This window comes from Populus alba, chromosome 1, assembly GCF_005239225.2.
Source record: "Populus alba chromosome 1, ASM523922v2, whole genome shotgun sequence".
Lineage (NCBI taxonomy): Eukaryota > Viridiplantae > Streptophyta > Magnoliopsida > Malpighiales > Salicaceae > Populus > Populus alba.
The window spans coordinates 9,869,526-9,895,405 of NC_133284.1; the positions used below are offsets into that span (position 1 = coordinate 9,869,526).

Genomic DNA, 25,880 nt, shown 5'->3' on the forward strand with positions numbered 1-25,880 from the left:
TATATATATATATATATATATAAAATAAAGAATGAAAATTATGAATTTTTTGTTCTAAATGTCTCATAGTATATTTATAACTCATGTGTCTTATCTTTTTATGGAGGTGAGTGACTGAAGTGTAATTTTACTATTGTGATATTTTGAGTTGTATTGTGAGCTATATTCCACTCATTTTATTCAGTTAAAAGATAAAGACATGACAGATCATGAAGGGCTTTAATACATCTAATGGTGTTTGCAAAATATAGACTTGTTTAATTAAATCTATTTGTTAAGACATAAATCATCTAAGATTTTATGTAAAAATCTATAAAATTGATAGCGTTATAGTTGGGTATCATGTTTGAATCTATAGGTGTAACACATCTAGTCATGTTTGGGTTGTGATGACAAAAATCTTTAGACTCGAGACTTTCAAGAAACACATGTGAGACCCACCATGTTAGCTTGACAGTACATCAGGCTAAGCTATTGGGTTTGACAACACCTGCCAGACCCAGATGATGCCACGGTTTGGATGGCGCCACACCCAGGTGAACCTGGGTTTGGAGTACTGCAGGCCCAAGCGTTGTGTCTAGCACCATTTGCTAAATCCAAACATATGGTGTGGCAGCATCAGTCCACAACATTGGGTCTGGTAGTGCCAAACCCAAGTGTTGTCTTAGTCTGGTGGTGGCCAGACTCATCATGCTTGGGCATGATGCATTATCCAGTCTAATTGTGGCCAGGTCTGGCTAATGCCTGGACTTCGTGTGCTGTCATGCCCAATCATGATTGGTAGCGCTTAACTCAGCGCCCCTCTATTAAGGTGTGTTTGTGTTGATGCATGTCAGCTCAACATAATTGAAAATTCAAAAGGATTATACCTTTATATTTTTTTTAATCCAATATTTTTAAATAAAAATATACTAATAAAATCCTATTTCACATTTCTGAATCCTAAATCTACGTGGGTGTGTAGAAGGGAAGTTTTATTGGAACGACTTAAACAAATGTCCAAAGTTTTATGGACGAAAGTAAACGAGGGAAGAAGAAAAAATGCACTGAGAAATGACTATGAGACATCAAATTAATATGGCCCAAGGAAAATTCTTCTGAACAAGAACAAAACGGAAACCCACACAGATTTTTTTAATAGACAGGACGTCGTTGAATATCCAAATTAATGTAGACAATGAATATGAGATAACTACATACAATAGAAAGTCACTCTTCACCTCTATCGTAGTTTTTGCGCAGCAAATGCAAATACGAATACAAAACTAGGCATTGATCATTTTCGTTTTGGAGATTGATGGGGGCAAATATTTAAGGAGGAAGGGACTGTTTGGAATTAATTTTTTTTTTTAGTTTTTTTTTTTATTTTGACGTGTTAATATAAAAAAATAAATAAAAATATATTATTTTAATATATTTTCAAATGAAAAAAACTAAAAACCAATCTTTACTGTACTCCTAATCAGGCTAGAAGTATCACACTAGCATGTGCACACACTTGTTTACACATCATAATATTCAACCAATAAAAGGAATGTGGTATTTATTTTGGATAAATTTATAGCTAAGCTAACATTATGTACTTCCTTCTCCGCGCCCAAGTATATATCAAATTCCAACCTCTTATTTATTAAAAAAAATTAAATTATAAAACTAAAATTAGTAACTCAAGTAAAAAGCACTCAAAAAAATAATCTCCATAACACTCTTAAAAAGGCTTGAAATATCATACATGAGAGGACACACACTTATTTACATTCCATAATATTAAACCAATAAAAGGAATATGATAAAGAAAAATGAGGATAAATAATGAAATAAGAAATACAGATAAATTAATTTTTTTATTAAAGAATGAAATTTAAAAATAATTTGGATGTTTCACTGTTTATAAAATGTAAACAGACCTTTTTTGCCCTCAAAAAATTTTTTGGTAATGATTAATAAGTTTTATAAAAACATCTAATGCTCCAGTAACAAGTATTTTTCATTACAATTATGATTCTGCTATCAACCTTTTACTATATATCGGGAATTCTAGGTTTAAGTTTTTAAATATTAGCCACGATTCATCTTAATAGGGAGAAGGTAAAAAGGAGAAGATAATACAGAAGATAGCAAACAGCATATTTATTTCGAGTTGATTTGGAGATTGATATAGTTAAACTTAAGATTTTTTTTTTTTTTAAGTTCTTATCCATTCATAAAAAAATAAGATTTTTTTTCCCTCCTCTCGTAAAATGACCATCTCAGGTCTTTAACTTGCGTATAGAATGTATAAGATGCTATTTTATTCTGTCGAACAGGCTGCGGCACACATTTATTTTTCTAGCGTTTACCTTTGAAATGTAACCATATCCATATGGATTGCTGGGTCAAGAACTAACGCAGTTGCAGAAAGTCTTTTGTATAGACTCCCGGTCTCTTCTGCAAATCCTGGTCTTCCTACATTTGTACTTACAAGTTAACTAAACCCCTTTGATAATCAAATCATGGCCTTTTGATGAAGCTATGCCGGGCCAAGTGGATATATGGCCCTAACAGGATTATAGATGAAACAAGGACTAATTCAGACTTAATAACACTGCTGTGCGCAAGGCTACTATTTTATTTTTATGTTTTAAAAATATTTTTAAAAAATATATATATTTTTATTTTTTATTAGTTTTAAATTAATATATTTTTAGTGTTTTCAAATAATTTTAATATGCTAATATCAAAAATAATTTTTTAAAAATAAAAAAACATTATTAATATCTATTTAAACACAAAAATTCATTTAAAAAGCAATTACAAACATATTACCAAACAAATATGTAGTCTGTCTTAAAATGAGCACAAAGTTGGAGCTCAAAGCTTGGGAAATTCTTATGGTATCAAATAAAACCCTTTTTCAAAGCATCTTATGAACTGTCTTGTGTGAAGTCCTCTCTTAATTAAATTGGAATAATCGGTGGTACGAATTTCATGTCACTAATATATTAAATACTGCAAATTAGTGGTAATTGTGAAGCTGTTTCAAATTTCATTGGAGACCATGAGAGTCAAGGGAGAGTATGGGTGGTGCAATGTGGAGTTGGCAATCAAATGAGAAGTTATAGATGCTTCACGTCGTTCCGTTTACTGAGATTTGTTTCTTTGGAAACTTGGGTTTCTCTGCTTGCATTTTCATGCTACGCTAAAAAAAAATAAATATAATTTCCAGATTGATTGTAACAAATATTTTCTGGGTTCCTGTATTGTTCGATCTGAAAAGCTTCTCTCTGTGTTCAGTGAATGGACAAATGAGAAAAAAATTTATGAGAGATGGAATCATGGGCGAAAAGAAACGATATTTTAAAACTTTCTGCTTCCATGAATAGAGCATTTATTGAAATTCATGTGATAGAACATATATATTGAGCACATCACTACATGTGCTTATGTGCTCAGAGGCCTTTAATATTAGCTCTCTTATTCCACACCGCTATATATATATATATATAGGTGTGCAATACCTTAGTTTGTGACACTTTATATTATCACTGACTAGCTAGTAGCTACTAGGTTCATGGGCAGAATATGACCTTATAGTTGGTCCCTGTGGGGCAAGTAAACAAACTTGTAGGATCATCCTTAGGATAACTATAAGCATCTGGGCACCTCTCCTTGAAATACCTTGAGAAAGGAGTAGGACCACAGGTGCCTGAATTGCAGCAATACTCGTCTGTTTTGAACACAGGACATGGTCCATTGCACCCTCCAGGGACCTTCAACTCATTGGGGCACTGTCCAACGATATCTGCTGTGCATTTGATCACGCGGGTGCAACCTGCAGAGGCCGAGCTGAATTCCATAGGAACATTAAATCCATCAATGTTAGAGATATCAATGAAATCTTGGTTTGCAAATTGGCCGATTGCGTATTCGGCTAGGGTGTTAGGGGGTGAACCATAGCCTTGGCATGCTAGGAGCCCATTGCAGTCACCAGTCTGGCAGCTGCCCCTTCCAGCACCATCAAACTGGCAATTGGTTCGAGCCCAAATGCGTGCTTGTGTGGTGCCAGGGGCAGCACTAATGGTCCATGTCTCACCATTGTTGAGTTGCCTGCCACCCCCAGGCACAGCTGCAGCCCAAACCGTGTAGGGACATTTGTTTGTTATATCAAACGTGGCTGCATGGACAGAGGGGAAATGAAGGGCGGCAAAAAGGAAGGAAAAGATTGAGAGGGCTTTAAGGGAGCTCATTCTGGACTTCGAGTGAAGGCAAGTTCTATAGGTTTTTTTTTGTTTTTGTGGTAGTGTGGGTGAGGAGATGCAGATGCAGGGGGGAGTTTATATAGCAATTGGGTTGGCTATGGCTGCTTTCCACGCTTCAATGTGATTGGGTGATTAATTTTAGTTTGCTGGAAAAATGAAGGGATGGTATTGATGGGTCTGCTTTGGCTTGACTTTAATACAAGACAAGCAATGAGGTTGCATATACATGCCATGTGTCTCAACCCATCAACCAAGATACTTGAGGGCGATGAATTTTTAAAATTTTGAAAGCAAAATCAATACAAAATTCTATTTAATAATAATATTGATACTACTTGCTTATATAATTCGGTGATATTTTTAAATGTTGTCCTGCATTTTACAATATTAAGGACTAGCTAGAATTATACCATAACATGTCGAGTTCAAAACTACACAAAATGTTGATAATTTCTTTACGTATGTATTGTCATGAATAAATTAATACATGCTTGTTTGCAAACTATTGTGGTATTTATAATATTGATGTTAAGTCTAATCATATTGTTGAACTACTTTGATTTAATAAAATTCATCTCAAACTCCACTAATAACAATAATCCTAGCTAGTTAATTTTGAAGTATTGATCTCTTGGCTAAGGAGGTATGTTTTCTTTTTATATTTTCTAGGTTAAAATCTTAAGATTAACATATTAAACAATTTATCAGGAAGGAGTTTAGTCTTCGTTAATGCATAATCTAACCCGAATATACCTTTAATATTGAATAAAAAAACAGCAATCCCAATTTGAGGATGGGTTGTGAATCGGATTCTTTGAAAAGGTGTCAATTTCAATTCTTTAAAAAAGAAAAAGAAAAAAAGGAGTTATTGCATTGGTATGCATCAATAGTCTAAAATTGGGTGAGTAAACTATCACCTAAAAGATTTTGTAAGGACAAAATGAATTAAAAGAAATGATTAATTAGCTTCTTCTTTTTAATATATATATATATAATATATATATATATATATATATATATATATATATATGACGTCGTTTGGTGCTTGTACTCTTTCTCCTTTTTACTGGAGCATACTACTCTTTTTTCTTTTTTCTTCATATTAATTGAATCCATTGACTTCGTCAATAGTTCACACACGTGCCCCTACATAACATCTTGTATTAGAGAATAACTTCTTTTTTTTTAAAAAAATTATACAATTAAAGAAATAAGATAATAAAATATAAATTCGTGAAAAACAATTTATTTTAACTAAATAAGATCATTCATCTATTTCTATTAATTAATTAAATTTTTTTAATCATTTATTTTTCATCTCAAACAGAAAAGTTTTAAAAATAGAAGAGTTGTTTTGGATTAAAAAAAAAACAGGCGGCAAACATGCTTTCAACTTCATGTAGGTTATCAACTAATGGCGTTATGATGAAGAGACAAAGGGACTCAAATAATATATATAAAAAATAAGAGGATCTAATAAAAAAATAGAAGAATACAGGGACCAAATCCCAATTAAAACCTGAGATTTTTCTATCGACACACAGCTACGTGGAAAATCTTGTAAATGTGGTCGAGCCGTCCCGGCTTCTTAATGCGTAGAAAATTCTTATGCGTATAAAAATAGAAGTTCTTATGCGTAGAAAATTCTTCAAAGGCTGCGACGATAATACGCGGCAGTCGGCACCGATAAAATAGAGTCCCTCATCAATGAGTGTTAGGAAAGCAATTTTCTGTCAGTGCTGCCAAATCTCAACGACTAGAGACTGGGAAGAAAAGTCTACAGAAATATCAGCAAGGGTAATTCTGGCATCAACAATTACTAGTAATTCCCCTTCATCACTTTCTGGCGTTTCATTGATCCTGAATGCTAATGCAACTTTTGCATCAAAGTTTGAGGAGACGTGATTTGTATCGGGTTTTAAAATACATCTAATTAAATAATAATAAAAAAAAAAACAGATTAAGGTGGCTCATTATTAACAAAGTTTCCATCTCATTTTAGTTATATACTAGATAGATATCTAGCGCTATGATGTTCAATCTAAATTTTTTCTAGCATAAAAAATATATTTTGGTTATAATAACATTTTCAAAAAAACAAGAAAAACTTAAGAAACGGGCCATTAACTTGATTAAATTTAATAAACTTAGTTAATTTAATAACATGATTTTTAAAGAAAAAGACATTGATAGTAAATGAACAAAAAAATAGCATAAGTGAATTAGAGAAAATGAGCTTTTAATATCATACTCGGGAGGAAAAGAAGAAGAAATCCGTAGAAGACTCATTATTGCTCTATCATAGATACTATCCCACCACTAAAAAGAGTTTATTGAAATGATTTTAATGTCATTATGAAACGTTGCATGACACACCAAAAGAGTCTACACGTGCCATTAGATCAACAACTCATAAAGCAAACTAAATAAGATATCTTGAAGTGAGTATCTCATGCTTATATTTAATAATTTAATAAAGAAAGATAAATAAAAAGATTTGAGATAACTTGGTTTGTTTTAAAAATTAATGAAAAATCTTATAGAAAGTAAATAAAAAAATAACGTATCCAAATCTTCAATTAAATAATTATTAAAGGATTAAAATAAAAAACTTTAATACACATAATGATATTGACGGAGTGTAAACTTGTTTAATACACTTAATACTAGATCTAATAAGTTTCTACTGGGATGTGTTTGTGCTGGTGTATGTCAACCTAATTTACTATAGAATTCAAAAAAATATATGTTTGTATATTTTTCTTTATCCAATATTTTTTAATAAAAATATACTAATCAAACCCTATTTCACATATCTGAATCCGTGTGTAGAAGGGAAGTTTTAGGGCAACGACTTCAACAAATTTCCATAGTTTATTAATAGACAGGACGTCCTTGAATATGCCAATTAATGAAGACGATGAACATGAGATTATCACATACAATAGTGGAACGACTTGAACAAATTCCCTAAGTTTTTATGGACGAAAGTAATCGAGGGAAGAAGAAAAAATGCACTGACAAATGACTCGGAGACATCAAATTAATGTGGCCCAAGGAAAATTCTTCTGAACAAGAACAAAACGGAAACCCACACAGATTTTTTTAATAGACAGGACGTCCTCGAATATGCAAATTAATATTCGAATATTTTTTTAAAATTTAAATTAATATTTTTTTATCATTTTAATATATTAATATAATAAATAAATAAAAATATACTTTCAGCATTTCACATTTTACGCCAGGATAGGACTGCCTCATGTCCTTAACTTGCGTAATATACAAGAACGCGACTTTCTATCCATGAGGCTGCGTCGTCTTTTATTTTCCCAGTGTTTGCCTTTGACATGTAACTATTTTTGAACGCTACACCAGCAATAATGAACTTCCAGAAGATTTTTTTTTTTTTTTGGGTTTCAAGAGAAATATGATTTTATTAAGAATGATTATTTTCAATTTGATGTAGTTTTTATTAAAAAATATAATTAAATCAGTTTTTTTTTTTAACTAAAACCGGTTTAAATAGACTGATTCTAGTTTAACTTGGTTTTTTTTTCTGGTTTGACTCAGTTTTTTTTTCGGTTTGACTTGTTTTTCGGTTCGGGTTCGGTTCGATTTTTTCAGTTTCAGGTTTATAAAACAGAAACTGAATCGAACCGGTTGATTTTTTAAAAATTCTAATTAATTTAATTTTTTTTCTACGGTTCAAGTTTTTTAATTTTCTCATTTTAATTAATTTTTTAATTTTTTTCTCACCTCTAATTTCCATAGACTTTAACTCAAACTCGACAAATTGGTTTTTCTCCCGCAAATCATGGTCTTACAACATTCCTAGTCTTTAAAAAAAAAATAAAAAAATCTGGCTACATCATTACCTATCCGATTATTTAGATGGTAAGGAAAGGACAAAAATGAGAGCAAATGCATTCAGATGGAAAGTATTAAAAATTATAAAAATAAAAATAAAAGAGTAGAAGTAAATCAATTCAAATAGAAAAGATTCAAAATTGTAAATAAGGAAGAATTTGAGAGACTCCTCGAGTTCCTTTTCAAATCCTTATCTTTATCTTCAAATCAAAGATATAGTCAATCTCTCCTCCTCTTATTCATCTACCCCTCGTGATTATCATAGAATATTAAGGACTTGTACTCTCAAGTTTGGCTTTAAGAGGATGGTGACTTCCACTTGGTCAATGCTTCAATCTCCACGCACTCCCCCTAGGTAATAATAATAATAATAATAATCAACCTATGGTGTATATATATATATATATATATATATATATATATATATATATATATATATATAACTAAGTCATATCAAGTTTTATTTAATATGCACAAGTTTTAGCATTTTGTTAAAAAAATTAAGAAAATGAAGATCAAAACTGATATTATTTCATTCATGTTTTTTATGCTATTGGTCTTAAACTTTAATTTTTTCACATTTTAATCTTTTAACGTTGAGAGAGGAGAGAGAAATTTATTGAAAATTTTAAGGAGAGAAAAAGTTCTCATATAGTTGGATTCTAGTCACCAAAACTTTGATTTTAATATTTATGAATTCGACTTTAAAAAAGAAACTCAATGAAGGTGGTTTTTACTTTCAATTATATTAGAAAAGTAGATTGGGCCTGAAAAAGAGACTTGATATCATTCTAAGTTTTTAGAGCGATTAAAATATGTTTTGTTATTGTAAATGGGTTAGTAGAGACCATAAGATTTTTTTTTCACCTTTTTAGGTGAAAAATGGTTAAAATATTGGTTTTTTGGAAATTCAAAAACTTGGACCTTAATTTTTCGGTCACTAGATCAACCTTCGATGATCGAAAAAAGTTGTAGAAGAACAATGCAACATCCATTAAATTAAAAATAAGAAAAAAAAAATTAAGTGTGGGGGCCTAGGTTTGTATTTGTAGGCCAAGTGTGTAGAAAAATTATTTTAGCCTAGGCACGCAAACCTATCATTATCATAAAATTATCAAATACAAACAAAATACCGATGAAAAAATATTGTCATAAAATTTCGGTGCCATTTACCAATGGAATATAATGTCATCGTTTTCGCTGGTATTCACATAGGGAATTACCAATAGAGTTCAAGGAATGCAAAAAATGGGCAAGTATTCCTTTAATATTTTCATCGACAAATCTGACGTGTCAATATTGCTGATGAATCTATTAATGAAAAATAAACATCACTATTTTCTATCGAGGAATCTATCGATAATATTTAAGTTATAATCTGCTGCCCGACCTCCTTCTCTCCCTCTCTCATATCTTCTTCTTCTTCTTTCTATGGATAATAACACCCCTTTTACCTTTTTATTTTGTCATAAGAGTCTATGTTTTCCTAATGGATATGCTTTGAACATATCTAAATTGGTGAATTTGAAGGATGAAAGATTGTATGGAATAAAGAGTATGAATGCCATATATTTATGCAAGTACTCATTCCACTTGCTTATCAAACTTTATTGCCAATAAGGATATGAGATGCACTTACAAAGATCAATAACTTTTTTAGAGATATATCCTCAAACAAGTTGTATAGCCAATAGATAAAGAAGCTTGAAATGAATATCGTTTAGACAATCTGCAAACTTGAGATAATATTCCCTTCATCCTTCTTTGACTTTATAGAGCGCCTACATATATATTTATTGTTTGAGGCAAAATTAGTGGTCTTGTCCAGTATCAATGGATGTATTCATTCAAGAGGTTAGAGATTACATATGCTTCCTAAATAAATTTTTATTGTCTTTAAAAAAAAAATTAAAACATCCATTCATTTGAGATGTTGAGGCTTCGATATGAAAGACTTATATTGTTGAAGAGATCTTAACACTTATCTTATATTATTTTGAACCTCGTTTGAGAACAAAAATTAATTGCGTTCCAAGACATGATGATGATAAAGAAATGTCTTCGAGTGAGAATTTATCAATGTTTTATCATCTTGGATAACCTTTAATTAAAAATACAGTAAAGGGAAGATATTTGAAAAAAATTGAATTCAAACATGCACATAATAATGTGTTATTTAATTGCGATGAATTAAGACCTTTTATTTATTAAGTACAATATTAACATATTGCTATTTTAAACAATTTCTTTCTTATATTCTCATATAAATTGATAGATTAAATAATTTCTTATAGATAATATCATCAATTTTGACTATCTTAAAATTTACATTTGATTGAATCTTAAATTTTTCAATTACAAGATAAATAATTTATCACGTAATTTAGAACACATGTAAGTAGTACTTAATAATTCTTAACTCTCGTAATACTTAATTTTATTACACCTTTTCTTTAACTATTAATGGTTGTAATCATATACCAGGTTTATCAAATGAGAGGCAATGCTATGATAGTTTGGATTTACTATGTTTAGATTTTGAAAAAAAGGTCAGATGATATAATAAGTATTTCATCAATAAATATATTTTTTATAATGAAGAGTATGGTTAGGGTCAAAAGACCTATAATAATGAAATTTGTGTTGATGTTTCAACTTTTAATGAATTTAAAATTGATTATTATATGAAGTTAGAAGATGTAATTGAATTGCAATATCATAACAAGCAGAATAAAGTTTTTTTATTCAAATATTATTGGTATGATACCACCAATTAAGGAATCAAAATAGATACACACCTTTATTTGGTTGAAATTAATACGAAGGCTAGACTTCGTAACATCAATGATGTCTTTGTTTTGTCAAACAATGCCAACAAATTTATCACATATACAATCTTTCATTTAGAAAGGATTGTTCTAGATTTAAATGGTTATTCGTTGTGAAAACCAAACCTAGAGGTCATGTCTAAGTTGTTTAGGACGGTAACGATGAAGTAACTACAGGAGGCGATATCTTTCAACTTGATGAGTTGGTTAATCCATATCGAGTTGCTCCATCTACCGACTTAGAAAAAAATTTAATTTAATTTTTGTGTTGTTGAGAATATTTTTATTGATGTTGATGCTGACGAGTTAAATGATATATTGAGAACCAATGAACATACAGAAGTTAATGAAGATAGTGAGATCAACAAGCTTCAATTCAATGAAAAAAATTACGATGGATATGGTGATGAGGAAATTGAAGAAGAAAAGGACAATTCTGATTACAAAGATTTTGAGCTGATTTAATATATAAAACATCAATATGTAATGAAACTGATATTAATGCAATTTTTTTATATGTTGTTGCTTTTCAATGAACTACATGATTGGAATGTTTATTGTTGTGATTTTATTATTATGTTATTGAATAAAATTGATGTTATTATGTGATTTTATTATTATGTTATTGTTATGATTTTATTATTGTATTCCAATGCATGAACTACATGATTGGAAGTTCATGCATTGGAATATAATAATATCACGTGTAACTAACTGATTGATTATAGGACATATTAAACTAACAATCCTCCACTTGCACTAAAGCTAATCGATCATGTACTTAATACCATAGTTCTCTATGTAGCATTAATGCTTCTGCATGGATAATGACTCAGTAAGAGGATCTTTTAAATTCTTTTCGGTGGATACTCACTCTATCTTTATACATCTTTCATTTCATTAATTTATAAAACCACATAGAATTGTTAAAGTATTTATTTTGATCATTGATGAGACCTTTATTCCTATGTTTATGGAATGGCTTTATTTTTATCACAGAACAGGACAATTGGATCAAAAATACTTGGAACCAACCTAGTTTATTGATGAACTTCTTGATCCAAACAAACTTTTTGTTTCCTTAAATGTTGAGGTGTACTTTTATTCAGTTGTAGAATCAATTGTGCCCTCTTATTTGGAACTCTTCCAACTCAGAGTACTACCATTTAGAGTAAAACATGTATTGATGAAAATATAGTAGGCTATTTTGTGACTTTTAAGCACCTAGAGATTTAGGAAGACGATAATTCTTGTCTTTTAATATAAAATGTTAAAAGACATAAGAATAAAAAAATAAATTCATGTGACCCAATATGGGGCCTAAAAAGATTATCATCTCTATATGTATTGTTCCAAACCCAAAGGTGAAGGATCTGACACCTTACCATACCTATATGTATATAGGCTCAGCGCATGGCTGAACCCAAGGTAGATGAGTCTTACATCTTACCAGACTCACATACATCTGGGCTTAACACATTGTTAAACCAGAAGCAATTGAGTTTGCTTTCTTGCTAAATTCATATGTCCTAGGTTCAGCGTATAGCTAAACCCAGGATATTTACGTCTGGCACCTTGACATATCCACGTGTACTCGAGCTTAGCACGTAATTGACCCAAAGATGTTTGGGTTTAGTGCCTTACTAGACCTACATGCACTTGGGCTCAGCATATAACTAAACCCAGAGATGTTTGGGTTTGGCGTCTTGCTAGATCCATATGAATTTGGACTCAATGCATTGCTAAACCCAAGGATGTTGGGCCTGAAAGCAATACCAAACCCATCTCACCTAAGCTTGGTGTCTAGCCAAACCTAAATACATTTGGTAATTACCCTGTTTTTCACCCTTTTAATCATAAACTTTTAAGCAAAGATATATTGATACATCAATATGGTATATTTGTCAACAATTAATAACCTGATTACTCTACTTCTGTATGTAGGAACTGCTTCATTGCATCTGTTTCAGTGTTAATTTATTCTGCTTTCCAACTCTTCAAAGTTGTTTGTGACAGCAAAGACAGAGGCATCCTCATCCCAGACATGTACTCGGACTACATGAGCTTCATCCTTGATATATTGCAGTTTCAGCGAAAGCTTAAAACAACACTTGTAGTTCCTCTCTCAATGTTTTTTTCCTTTTCTCCATCCGGAAAATATATTTCCTCGATGGCTAATATTTTTGTAAGCATTTAAAGGTGGCAGGCTATCTTCTGATTTCTTCTAGTTGGGTAGCAATATTGGCCATCCAACAGATTGATAAAACTGCATCTATCTGGAAGGCGGTCATCATTTTCACGACCGCGTCGATTGTCACTTTCCTCGTCATTGTGATATGCACTCTGTTATCAGCTTGAAGCTATGTAAGAGAATCATCTGGTGACGTAGCTCGTGCCTGCTTAAAATCCTAGCATTCTTTCTTATCACAACAAAACATCTCCGATTTGCATGTAGAAAAGGAATCCCCTTCACCGGCATGCCTGGTGTAATATCACGCTCTGCTGCTTCTTCAATCGTATGAAATACGATTATTTTCCTTCCTTTTTTTTTCCAGGTTAAACATGAATGGGTGTTAGGTTGTGTAGGTTGTTACTACTGGATTAATGCCCGGTAAATGAGTTGCTTTTGAGCTGTTTTATTTGAAGGTCATAATCATAGGCTTCATATGTGGTAACTATTGCTTTAAGCTCTTATTAAAAACAGAATATCTCATAATAAGCTTCGAATTCAACATAATCTAGCTGCAACAAGCTGCCTAAGAAAACACTAGGGATTGACTATGCCCTAAAATATACCCGTTATCTTGATGGAAACAAGTGAAACCAAAAGATATAATGAGTACCCTATCCATCACCTCAAGGCCTCCGCATGTTTCTCCGCTTTTCAGTGACAACAAGCTTGCCCTCTGTAAACTCGCATCAGGAATAGAGACCCCAAGCAGCTTCTGCAGTTTCTTCACCACAAACACTTCTGGCTCCTCGCAAATTGTCAGCACAGGGCCTTTCCTACCAAGTCGGACAGTCCTGCCAGCTCGATGTGCATAATGAATTGAGTCCGTAGGCAAGTCAAGATTGACAACAAGATCACACTCTGGAACATCCGAACCCCTTGCTGCAAGTTCATTCGTTACAAGGACTCTCACCTGCCCACTTCTAAATTTCTTTAGAATTGTTGACCTACCAAGCTTGCCAAGATCCCCATGGAGCCCTGCAGCATTCATCCCACGAGCCTCTAGTTTGAAGACAGCATCTCTTAGTTGCCTTGTATGGTTCATGAAGGCTATCACAGACTGCGCCTCCAGTGCATGAACACATCTTCTCAAAGTATCAACCTTATGCTGCAACCATGTGGTGTTTCAATGCTGGAGGAAGGCTCTGCACCGTTGCCTGAGGCTGCAAATTTGAGTCTGAGCTTGAATTAGAAGCACGCCTGGACAGATTATCAGTTCCATGAGCAAGAGACTCAAGTGGAAAGACACTTTTTGCCTGGACAAAAAAGTGGGTCACATGCTCAGTTCCTGGCAACCCTCACGACAGAAAATGGCACTGTTTCTGATACCATTAAAGTCTGACGATCAGCCCGTCTCGCAAGCGGACTTTTTTGTCCTCGAGGGTCTGCACCTGATCTACTCCCTACATGTTCCCATATCCAGTGCATGTCCTCCTGGAAGTGAAACGAAAGAAGCTCGTCAATTTCATCTAAGACCAAATAACGACAACCATGGGTATGGGGTTTGCCAGCTGCACTAATCTTTGCAATCCTGCGTGTAACCACAACAATCAATGGCTTGTTTTTCTTTAAAGCTTCTTCCTGTCTTGACCGGTTTGCACCACCTACAAGCTGCTGAATCACTCTCTTGTTATCAGGTCCTAACAGCTTCTCAATCTCTCTCACTATTTGCATACCTAGATCTCTAGACGAAGCCACAATCACTGCTTCTATCTCTGTTTTTTTCCGAGTTTCTTTATCGCCACTAGAAGATTTTTTCTTCAGAGTTCCAACTTCAGACAGAATAGGAAAAGACATTTTTGTATTTTCAATTTTTTACAATAGTATTCGACACAAAAATAGTGAAGTCACCCAAGGGTATTTTTTTTATCATTTTACTTTGTTTTTGTAGTAATTTTTAAAGGTATTCAAGTGTATTGTTGTATACTAAATATAATTATTAAAAACATTATTGGCGTGCGCTTTATAGATAGCCCTGCACTGTTCAGGTGACGCGTAAAAGTCCGTCTAGATGCTAAATACCACATTTCATGGCGTTGGTTGAAAGATCTTAATACTCTTTACATGGTGGTACGATGTGTTTTTCAAAATTCATAGTGGTTTGTTGCCAACAAACATTTGTGTTTTTTCTTTCTTCTGCTCTTTCTCCTCCTCAAGTTTTGTGTCAATTGCAGCAAAATTTTGAAGCAACCCCTTCAATTTTTTTCTCCCTCGACATTTGGTCCCTATACTTTTAATTACTATTTTTTTTATTTTAGAATAAGGTATAAAATTATAAATGTTTTTGGTTTTCATTCATTTAATTGCAAGTTTATTTTATTATGATTTTTTTAAAAAAATTGCAACCTCCTTGAATTTTTCTATCAAATCTTATTCTCATTATTTTAATTGTTTTTGTAGTTTTTTTTTTTAATATTTTTTTACTTATCTCATCTTTCAAAATTAAAGTAGTTGAGAATTAAACTTTTTGATTGATTCTGAATTAATTTTTTCCCGGGTTGTGATTTTTAAATATTAAACCTAAAAGGTTCACTAGGTTTGCTTTTTTTTTTTTTTCTAAACTGATGTTTTTTTTTTTACCTTTTTTTATTATTATTTTTTACGGTTTAATTATATTGGGTTAGCCTTTAACAATATCTTTCTATTTCACCTACTGCCATTTTTTAATTTATAAATAATTTATCAAATAAAATATGTTTTTCAATTTTACCTCCTACAATTTTTTTTATCTTTCAAATTTGATCATTTCTTTTATAATTGCAACTTGTTTTGTTTGGGGTTATTTTTATTTAAAAAAAAAAAACCATCATCTTCGGGTTTTTTTGTCAAATTTTATCCTCATTTTTTATTTTATTTTTTTTCTTGCAACTTTTTCTGATTAATATTTTTCACAACGATTTCATCCTTTAAAATTAAATTTATTGAGAGTTAAGTTTCTTGATCGAACCCAGGTCTAGGATTTTACAAGTTACAAGTTTTAAATATTAGACTAAGTTTAGGAAGTTTGCCCGAGATTACCTGGTTTTTTTCTTTTTTTTTTTGTTTCCTTATTTTCTTAGGTTTGATTCTATTAGGTTAGCCTCTTACAATTGTTTTTCAATTTCACCCCAATCATTTTTTAATTTATAAACAATCTATCAAATTATATATTTTTTTTCAATCTCATCCCCTATGACTTTTTAATCTTTCAAATTTGATAGTAATTCTTTTAATTGCTATTTATCTTGTTTGAGATTATTTTAATTTTTTTTTTCAAATTTCATCCTCCTTAGGTGTTTTCTCTCAAACTTTATCATCATTTTTTTTGTTGTTTTCTTTTGTTTTTACAAGTTTTTTTAATAATATTTTTTCAATTATTTTATCTTTTAAAACTAAATTGGCTGACAATTAAGCTTCTTAATTGAATTCAAGTTTAAGATTTAACGAATTGCAAGTTTTTAAAATTAGACCAGATTTAGGAGATTTACTTGAATTTTTTTCGTTTTCACTCTTTTTTTAAATTGATGTTTTTTTTTTTAATTTTACTTTTTTATTTTCTTGCTGTCTTCCTTTTATTAAATTAGCAAGTTCTTTGATAATCCAAATATGCTCAAATATAGTTCTTTTTTTCTTTGTTAATTTTTTTTTTATATTATGCATGAAGGGCAAAAGATAAATATCAACAGGCATACAAATGCTGAAAGGGAATGCATGTCCTAAAGCCATATTAAGGAATGACATGAACAAAGTGTCAATTGCAAGTCCTGGAACTTACTTTAGTGAAATTGTTACCTCATAGAGGATATGATAACAGGGAAAAGGAAAAAATTAGGAACAGAAAAATGTATCACAAAGCAAGAAACTATACAAAACAAAGGAGGTAAAGCATCAAATATGGTAAGAGTGAAAGCCAAGGTCAAAGCCATGTTGATGTTATAAAAGTGAAGAAAAGAGGAAGAAGAAGCAACCTACAAAACAGATGGCGGAACTGAAATGGAGGCAGAGAATAGCAAACCTTGTCAATTGTTGGAGAAAAGATGCATGAGCGGTCCTAAACCAGGAAGCGCCACCGAGAGAGCATAGAAAATGGCTAAACAAACATCACGAAAGGCAACAACGTAGAAAGCCATACAAAGTTGAAAAGGAAAGATACGAGAACTTGGACAGAGCAAGCACAGAGCGAAGATAGCTTAATGTGGGATCAAAAAACAAAGGGAAAAGAGAGCGATCAAACGAAAGCGACGTATAGAAGAGGGAACCTCACCAGCTATTAGAAAAAAGGGCATGCAAAGTTGCGAGAGATTTCCTAAAACAGTAAGCACACCTGAGGGCGAACATAATCAAAAAGAAAACTAAAAGGTAAGAGCCTAAAGGCATGAACAACGAAGCAGCAGAACATACAAACTAAAGGAATCAAACCATCCAAATTAGGATAGCAAAAGCCACCAAGCAAAGTCAGCGGCTCAAATGGTGGCAAGACCACCCGTTTGAAGATCCTATAGACAATGAATCGAAATTAATTATTCCACTAAACAAACAGAGTACAACAACATCCACCAATAATATCGATAATTAACTTCAATTTGTACCTTCCACTACAACTATTATCTGCAGTATCTATCTAAATCTGATAATGTCTCTTTTCTGAACTGTTTTGTAGATAAGAAGGGAGCTCAACGGGAAAATGCCAAGCATCAAGCCCCGATGCAGTGAGGACTTCAAGAAAACTATAAAGATTTCTATCGCAGTTCATAAGCATGCACTTTCTTTTTGCAGGTGCTAAGATTTTATGGAAGTTTCAACGCGACATTCACAGGCACAACAATTCAAAACAGCCCACAATGCGACCTGAAGTTTGACAACAACCCAGTAGGAGTCGCGGTGCATGCTCCTCCTCCTCCCGAAGACAGTCCAAAACACAGATGGAAACCACCAAAAGAACTATAAAGGTGTAATTTCGTTGATTGGGAAATATCCTATTTAATTAGACAGACAACGTAGGCTGCAGGGTGAGCTTGACAAACTAACATAAGAGCAGAACAGTCAAATAGTTAAGAGGTTCAGGCACTCCAGAAATAATTTCCTAACACCTCATGTTGCTGTTTAAATCAGACACAAAAGCATAATTTAGATTCATGGCATAGGATTCTCATACAGACATTCAACAGCCACAGTTTATTTGACACGTGGCAACCTCCAGCCACCACACTTTGAGTAGTTGGGCTGCTACCTGACACATATCATAAGATTAGGTTTGCGAACAAATTCCCCCATTTATTTTAGTTTGCCCTGAAAAAACACAGAATTCATTACAGGTCCATATTCAAAACCCAAAAAAATAAATAAAAGATGCAGCAATCAAACTCATCTTTCTATAGCTTTCCCAGATTCGCCTTCTTTTCTTCTTCAAATTGGCCTGGATATCAACCTTTTGTATAAAACAAACATCGCAGCAGCAGCAGCAGCATTTACCAAGCATCTCAACAGTTTTAGATTATTTAATTTCAAAGTTAAATGAGTAATTTTACTGTATATTAAAAAATAAAATTACCAAACTGATCATGTACAGTTAGCAAAAAAAATAAAAAATTATATCATAATGAAAAAAACTATATTACTTTCAATATCTAGTTGAAGTTTTAAGGATCAAATATCAATATAGTAATGATTAGGGCATATTAGGGCATATTAAATATCAAATATCAAATATCAATATAGTTTTAATATATGCATATTAGGGCAGAGTAACTTTCCTTACATTTGTATTTTTTTTTTTAATGAAATTACTCCACTAATATCCTTACGTGTATGGTTGAGAGCTTTCATAAGCAAACATTTCTTTTTTCTAAAGCACGCATGACATAATAGAGTATTAGTATATTTGCCTGTGACATAATAGAGTACTAGTATATTTGCTGCGGAACATTGTGATTTGAATTATTATTTTTAAATAAAAAAAATATAAATAGCATAAAGAATTTTTTTTAACAATATCATTAAATCCAATCAAGTAATTTAATTTTAAAATATGTTAACTTAACTCCTTATCTAACTTAAATTTCAAATTAAACTGCATGGAAACTGATCTAAAGTAAATCATTCAATTTAATAAGTTAAAAAACAATTTGGATAACCGATAAAAACATGACATAACTTTTTAAAAAAAAACTTTAAGATAATATTTTTTTAATATTGAGATTATGCCAAATTAAATTGATATCAATCACCCTATGACCTAGGTCATAGACTTAAATGGGTTTAATAACTTTGTTGTTTTTTTAAATTATTTTTATTTCATTTTACGATAAAATTAGATGTTTGCAAAATTGAGTATCAACTCTAAAAAATATGTTTTATTTGAGATCATGATAACACTATATAAAGTAGAAAAAAATAAACTATAAATTCAATTTCCTAACCAATCTAATACTAAAGAAGAATGAAATAAAAAAAAATTAAAAATTAAAAATTAAAAAAACTAAAAAATAAATATATTAGGTTTAAAGTATAAACTAACTAAGCTTATGAATCATGTAACCCGAGTTAATGCATCAAACCCACAAACTAGACAATGGACTCCATTGAGGTTAGTAACTTATTTTACTAAATTATTTTCTATTTAACTATATAATAACAAAAATAAACTATTGTAAAATTAAGCGTCAAATCAATACTGAGACTTTATTTAAGACTATAATAACCTTATAAAAAGCAAAACAAAACAAATTATGAAACTGAATTCTCAATTATCCTACTATCAAATGATAAAATTAAAAAAAAAAAAAAGAGAAAAGTTAAACTCACTAAACCTGTCAACAAGCCCATTAATTTTCTAAAATTTAATAACATGTTTTTTAAAACACATTTTTTAACTATATGATAAAGAGAAAAATAGATGAACATATAATCGAATTCAATTAGTAAAAAGAAAAATCATTGATAAACCTATGAACCGAAACAACTAGAATTACCTTGTTAAACTAGTAAACCGGGTCATTGACTCCATAAAGTTAATAACCTAGTTTTTTTAAATCATTTTTTATTTAGATGAACTTTTTAAAAATATAAACCATATCATAATGCTATGATATTTTTCTAATACTAATTTGATATTGGGATATTTTTTTGATACCGCGATAACCATATAAAAAACAAATCAAAATAAATTATCAACTCTAAATTCCTATAAATTAAAAAAATAATCAAATGAAAAAAAATATAGATTATTATTTTAATCCATATTTAATAATTAATGATAATACTTAATAATTAATTATCAAGATTATAAGAAAATAAAAAAATAAATCCTTGATTGTTAAAGGAATGTTTGACTTAAAGATGTGATTTTTTTCTAGAATTCATATAAAAATATATATATATTTTTTATTTTTAATATGATTTATACTTTAAAAAATTTAAATCTTTAAAAAAGCCAACCAAATTTCCAAACAAAATACAAACTAAAGTAGGCTTTTAGGACATGAAAGGACTGCACTTCCTTGATAACCGAGCCTATGTGATGGAGAAACATGGGCTGGTATTGGGTTTGTCCATTATCAATAATATCCTACCACGATTCTTTCCCAAACCCAATCAGTAAACAAAATTTGTGAGTTTAAAAAAACGATGACGTGTTGCTATTTAAGAGAAACTTCTGGAAATGACCTAAAAAGAAGCCACCACGCACAACCTTCTGGCGCCTTCCTATCCGCTCCAATCCATCTAAATTATCTAATCTATGTGTGTACGTGGGGGCCCTTACCCTCTTTTTCCCTTTTAATTCCCTTTCCTTCTCGAACCCCCGATCTTCTCTTTCCTCTCCTTATCATTTACTCCACCCAGAAACTTCTAGAAACAACAAAAACCTAACCCCACCGTCTCCCCCCCCCTCTCTCTCTATCTCGCAATCTCAAATTCCAACGTCAATCTTCGCTGCCTCCTATCGGTCGGCGGTTCTTCCTTCCATGCCGTTTCATTAAAGCCCTAGCTAGGCTACCGTCGAGTTCGATAAACGTAGCTTCGTGTATTTTCTGTTTCTTTGGTGAGAGAATTTCACCACCTCTGGAATATATAAGGAAAGATGAATCTGACATTTTTTTCACTTTCTTCGGGTATGAATGACAAGATTCTTACTGATTTAGTTCCTTGTTCTAGTACTTCTATATCGTTACCGGAAAAACAAGGAGAAACTGCAGGATGTATCGATATCTTAAAAATTAAAACCTCTTATGTTGTTGTTTCAGTTTTCATTATTAAGGATGAGGAGGAGTAACTCATGTTATGGTAGTTTTTAGCAGTTAAATTTAGCTTCGTCAAATTTTATAACAATTGATTTCCTCGCTTTTCTTTATTGGTTTTACTATCCTACACTTTCTAGAAAAACCAAACAGAGGATTGATACTGTTATTCTCTTTTCTGTATGTATCGTTCTTCCTTTTTCTGAAATATATTTCCTTTGCTTCCAGTCTCTTATTAGGGTTCGGGATCTAATATCGAACCTTCCATGCCGCCATTGCCTGTGGAGCAAACCGGCGAATCACCCGCCGCCACCGCATGTGGCGGCGGAGCAGCAGCTGGCGGACCACCATCAGGATCGGGAGATTCACAAAGATCTCTCCCAACTCCATTTTTAACCAAAACCTATCAGCTAGTCGATGACCCGTCGGTTGATGACTTGATTTCATGGAACGACGATGGCTCAACCTTCATAGTGTGGCGTCCTGCAGAGTTCGCTAGAGACTTGTTGCCTAAATATTTCAAGCACAACAACTTCTCTAGCTTCGTTCGCCAACTCAACACATACGTAAGCATTTAATTTTACTCGAATTAAATCATTAAGTCGTCCTGTCTTGTTTGTTTAATTCTGCTTAAAGTTTTAGTTATTATTTTTTTGCTATTTTTTATAGGGATTTAGAAAGGTGGTACCCGATCGATGGGAATTCGCGAATGACTGTTTCCGGCGAGGCGAGAAAGCACTTCTCCGCGATATTCAGCGCAGGAAAATATCTCCGATGGCGGCATCAGCTGTAACGTCCGCTTCCGTTACGGTCGCCGCCATCCCCACGGTGGCGAGAGCGGTTTCTCCTGCTAACTCTGGTGATGACCAGGGAATATCGTCCACGTCGTCTCCTGGCGGGGCAGGGACGGCGGGAGGAGCAAACTCGTTTCTCCGGACGACGAGCTGCACGACGACGCTGGAGATTCTGGAGGAGAACGAGAGGTTGCGGAAGGAGAACTCGGCCCTGAGCCTCGAGTTGACTCAGTTGAGAGGTCTGTGTAATAATATAATGGTGTTGATGAATAATTACGCGTCCCCTCAGTTAGAGGGTAATAGTGGAAATAATAGCAATAATAATTTGGCGGAAGTCAAGGCCGCTTTGGAATTGTTGCCGGTGGCGGATGAAGTGGCGGTTAGTGGTAGACCCAGGGGCGGAGCGGCGGCTACGGAGTCGGAGGTGAGCCCGAGACTGTTTGGGGTTTCTATTGGATTCAAGCGCGTGAGGATAGACGAGGAGGAGGAGGAGGGTAATCGGCAACAAACGGAAGGGAAAGAGCACGGATCTGACGTTAAAGCGGAGCCGCTGGATGGTAGTTCAGGGAATTCAGATCACCAAGATCAACGGTGGTTAGATCTTGGGAAATGATAATAATGATGGTTGAGAGCTGATGGTGTGATCAGAGTGGAGCACGATGGGCACCACAGGAATTGGATCAGGAGATGGGTAGACGACACGTGTCTTAAAAGATGGGTCGCTTCTGGAAGGTGCATCTGTCTTTACGGAAAGGGAAAAGTCACCATCTTTTGGTTTGTTGGGAACTGAAGAGTCGGTTTTTTTAGGATGCGATGATGGTGGTGGAAGCATCAAAAGAAGTGGTTGGAGTGCCAAAACGGCGCCTCATGGAAACAAGATGGATAGATTCTCCAGAGCACGGTGATTGGTTGCTGCTGGAGAGGATCTGTCCCGTGGTAAACAATGATTTCCAAAGCTTAAAGTAAGTTCTCGATTTAGTGGCTCCAGATTTAGATTTGTAAGTAGAGCAGGTTAAGAAGCTAGTCTTAAGAAAGCTAGTTTGTTTTGTTTCTTCTGTGTTGTGCTGGATGATTGTGTACTTGCTGCTGATGCAAGTTATACATGGTACATGTGCTCTGCTGACTTCCGACTTCAATGGTTGGTTGCTTCGCATGTCTTCTTGTAATATTCTACCGGCCATCTGCTGTACTCAATTGTGTATTATTATTATTATTATTATTACTCCTACTTTGGTTCTGAATTTTTGAATTTAGGATCTGAAGATCACTTCTAGTATAAGCTATTGGTCAGCTGTTAAACTGTAATGTATAGACGTGCTTCTAGAACATGAGCTCTGTTACCACTTGCGATTGCAATCTCGGATCACGTGTTACTTTGCAAACTCTGTGGAAGCTTCTTCTTTTTTGTTCTTTTTTTAATGAATGAAAGCATCTTGTCAAACAAGAAAGGAACTCAAGTAGGGTTGGTTGGGTGTTTTCAAAACTACCTGGAAAAAACCTAATTTTGGAGACCTTAGAGCCACCGAGCTGGGTTGATTGTTTTAACTATGGTATCATGAAAGCCTTGCTCCGTGCTCATGCTTTCATTCGTGTGGATTCAATTATCTCGCTCCACCCATACACCATAGATAGTTGAGCACCAAGCAAGTCTAAGCAGAACTGACGTAAAAACACTTTATACAAATTTAGCCGGGATTTGTCATCAGCAGTGGAACAAGAAGGATGAATGATGGCACAGATCTCACCTTGAACCTTCACCAAGTCCTCTGATCTAGCTGCAGGTTATTACCAGTCACCATCTTTGATAACATCGGCCACAAAGAGCAGCAGCATTTATGAATTAAGTTAGCACCTTGTAAACTAGGATGAATGTTTCTGCCATTGCCCACTGTGTGGTATAAGTTCCCAAGCAATGCCTCTCAAATGAAGTGTTGTCGCAATCCTTTTTTTCCTTCACAATAGACAGATAGCCCCCCATTAATAACAACTCATAAACTAGGAGATGTAATGCATGCCTGTAACCAGCTAAGAAAAGACCTTGGAAAACTCATAGCAAGAAGTATGTTGAATAGAAATTTCCAATTCACAAAGTCAAAAGGCTTTCTTCAAATCAATCTTCAGAGTACAACAAGCAACCATATCATTTCTATGACATCCCCTGATAATCTCCTGGGCCAGCATCACCTTATCAACTATTTTCCGCTCTCGAACAAAAGCTGTCTGGTTAAGGCTAATTAGAGAAGGCAAACACACCTTCTATTAGCTAAAATCTTCGAGATGCATTTGTATGAAGTGGAGAAGCAAGAAATGGGTCTCAAATCAATGACCTTATTAGCATATGCAATTTTAGGGATCAAAGTAATGGCTGTGACATTCACAGATTTTAGAAGATTGCCGGAGTGGAAAAAATTAAGAATTGTAGCAATAACATCCTGCCCAACTATATCCCATGTCTTCTTGAAAAAATCAGCCGGATGCCCATCTGGCCCTGGGGCCTTTTTTCTTTTCAGAGAAAACATTGCTTCTTTAATTTCAGAAGAGGTAATTGGAGCAATCAAAGCACTTTGCTGATCAGAAGATAACTGATCAGTAATTAACATTTCCTCCGGCGACATTCACAACCACTTTTCACAAAAGATTTTGATAAAACCCCACAATCTCCCTTTTAATATCCGCAACATTAGTCGGCTGAGTCCCATCATCCTTATAAGGAGATTGAATTTCTGGCTTTTCTAGCTCTGAAAATTCTATGAAAGTACCCTATATTCTTATCACCTTCCTGAATCCAAGTGATCCTATTTTTTTTTTTTGGCTTTAAGAAATTCTCCTCGGCAATTCATTAGTAAGATGATTTGAAGGATTGCTTAGCAAAGCAGTCTGCACAGCGACTAAGTCGGCCCTTGCTTTCTCTACTCTTTCTGTTATGTCACCATAATATATTGAATGTAACTGCTTAAGAGGGCCATTCAAAGCTTTAAGATTTTGCCAAACCTTAAACATAGGCCACCCAACAACATTTTCCCTTCAAACAGAAGAGACCACATCACCAAAGTCTGCGTGACTAGCCCAGAAATTGAATTATTTAAATGGTTTAGGCATTGAATGCAGTTCAATGCTAGTTTGTAGTAAGCTGAGAGAAGTGAACAGAAAACGCCGGTACAAGAAACCAACTCCACTGGCATGTGACTTTTGGATTTCTCAAAACACATACATCCAACGGAAAAATAAAAACAATACATTAAAATTTTTCAGGAGTTTTAAGGATTTTATTAGATAGATTTAGGATTGTTTAGAGTTTATACAAAGATTATGGATCAAATATTCCTTTTAACTTTGAATAATTGTTTTAAGATTACGTTGTCGTAAATCATAAGTCGTTCAAGTATTTTGTTTAGAGATTATTATACCTTTGAGTGCTAACTCTTTTTGTATTGTACTGTTTTATTGTACTGTCATGTGCATACAATAAAAGGTATATCATTTTATTTATAAATAAATTTAAAAATCATATAAATGATAAAATATTAATTTGCCCCTTAAATCATATCACATATATTATTTTAGAATAATTTTATAAATTTATTCAATTAAGTTTGTACTTAATTTTTCTAGGTCTATAATTGTAATCCCCTATATTAATTACATTATAGTCTTTAATTTCTAAAATTTATTTACAATCAAGTCATACTTGATTAATCATCCCA

General features: G+C 33.0%; 2 protein-coding genes and 1 pseudogene across 3 annotated transcripts; 1 reads left to right on the top strand and 2 right to left on the bottom strand.

Annotated features, from left to right (window-relative positions):
• Window positions 1-3,334: 3,334 nt before the first annotated feature.
• LOC118033663 (thaumatin-like protein) lies at window positions 3,335-4,305 on the bottom strand. Its single transcript, XM_035038736.2, has one exon. The coding sequence runs from the start codon at window positions 4,224-4,226 to the stop codon at window positions 3,549-3,551; it is 678 nt and encodes a 225-aa protein (XP_034894627.1). The 5' UTR covers window positions 4,227-4,305; the 3' UTR covers window positions 3,335-3,548.
• A 9,298-nt stretch (window positions 4,306-13,603) lies between these two features.
• Window positions 13,604-18,238, bottom strand: LOC140956012 (DEAD-box ATP-dependent RNA helicase 47, mitochondrial-like; annotated as a pseudogene).
• A 2,636-nt stretch (window positions 18,239-20,874) lies between these two features.
• Window positions 20,875-23,417, top strand: LOC118033661 (heat stress transcription factor B-2b). 2 transcript variants are annotated; one of them, XM_035038735.2, is made up of 3 exons: window positions 20,875-21,186; window positions 21,611-21,948; window positions 22,052-23,417. In XM_035038735.2, exons 2-3 carry the CDS (start codon window positions 21,649-21,651, stop codon window positions 22,787-22,789), a joined length of 1,038 nt encoding a protein of 345 aa, XP_034894626.1. In that variant the 5' UTR covers window positions 20,875-21,186; window positions 21,611-21,648; the 3' UTR covers window positions 22,790-23,417. The 2 variants fall into 2 exon arrangements, with proteins under 2 accessions (XP_034894626.1, XP_034894623.1); XM_035038732.2 differs by having other exon boundaries at window positions 20,877-21,256.
• The last annotated feature ends 2,463 nt before the right edge of the window (window positions 23,418-25,880 follow it).

What these genes read in the sequence shown, in the direction of transcription:
- LOC118033663 (XM_035038736.2), bottom strand. Translation starts at nt 4,226, where the DNA reads ATGAGCTCCCTTAAAGCCCTCTCAATCTTTTCCTTCCTTTTTGCCGCC.
- LOC118033661 (XM_035038735.2), top strand. Translation starts at nt 21,649, where the DNA reads ATGCCGCCATTGCCTGTGGAGCAAACCGGCGAATCACCCGCCGCCACC. An exon ending in TTCGCCAACTCAACACATAC is followed by an intron (nt 21,949 to 22,051) that starts GTAAGCATTTAA and finishes TATTTTTTATAG; the next exon opens with GGATTTAGAAAGGTGGTACC.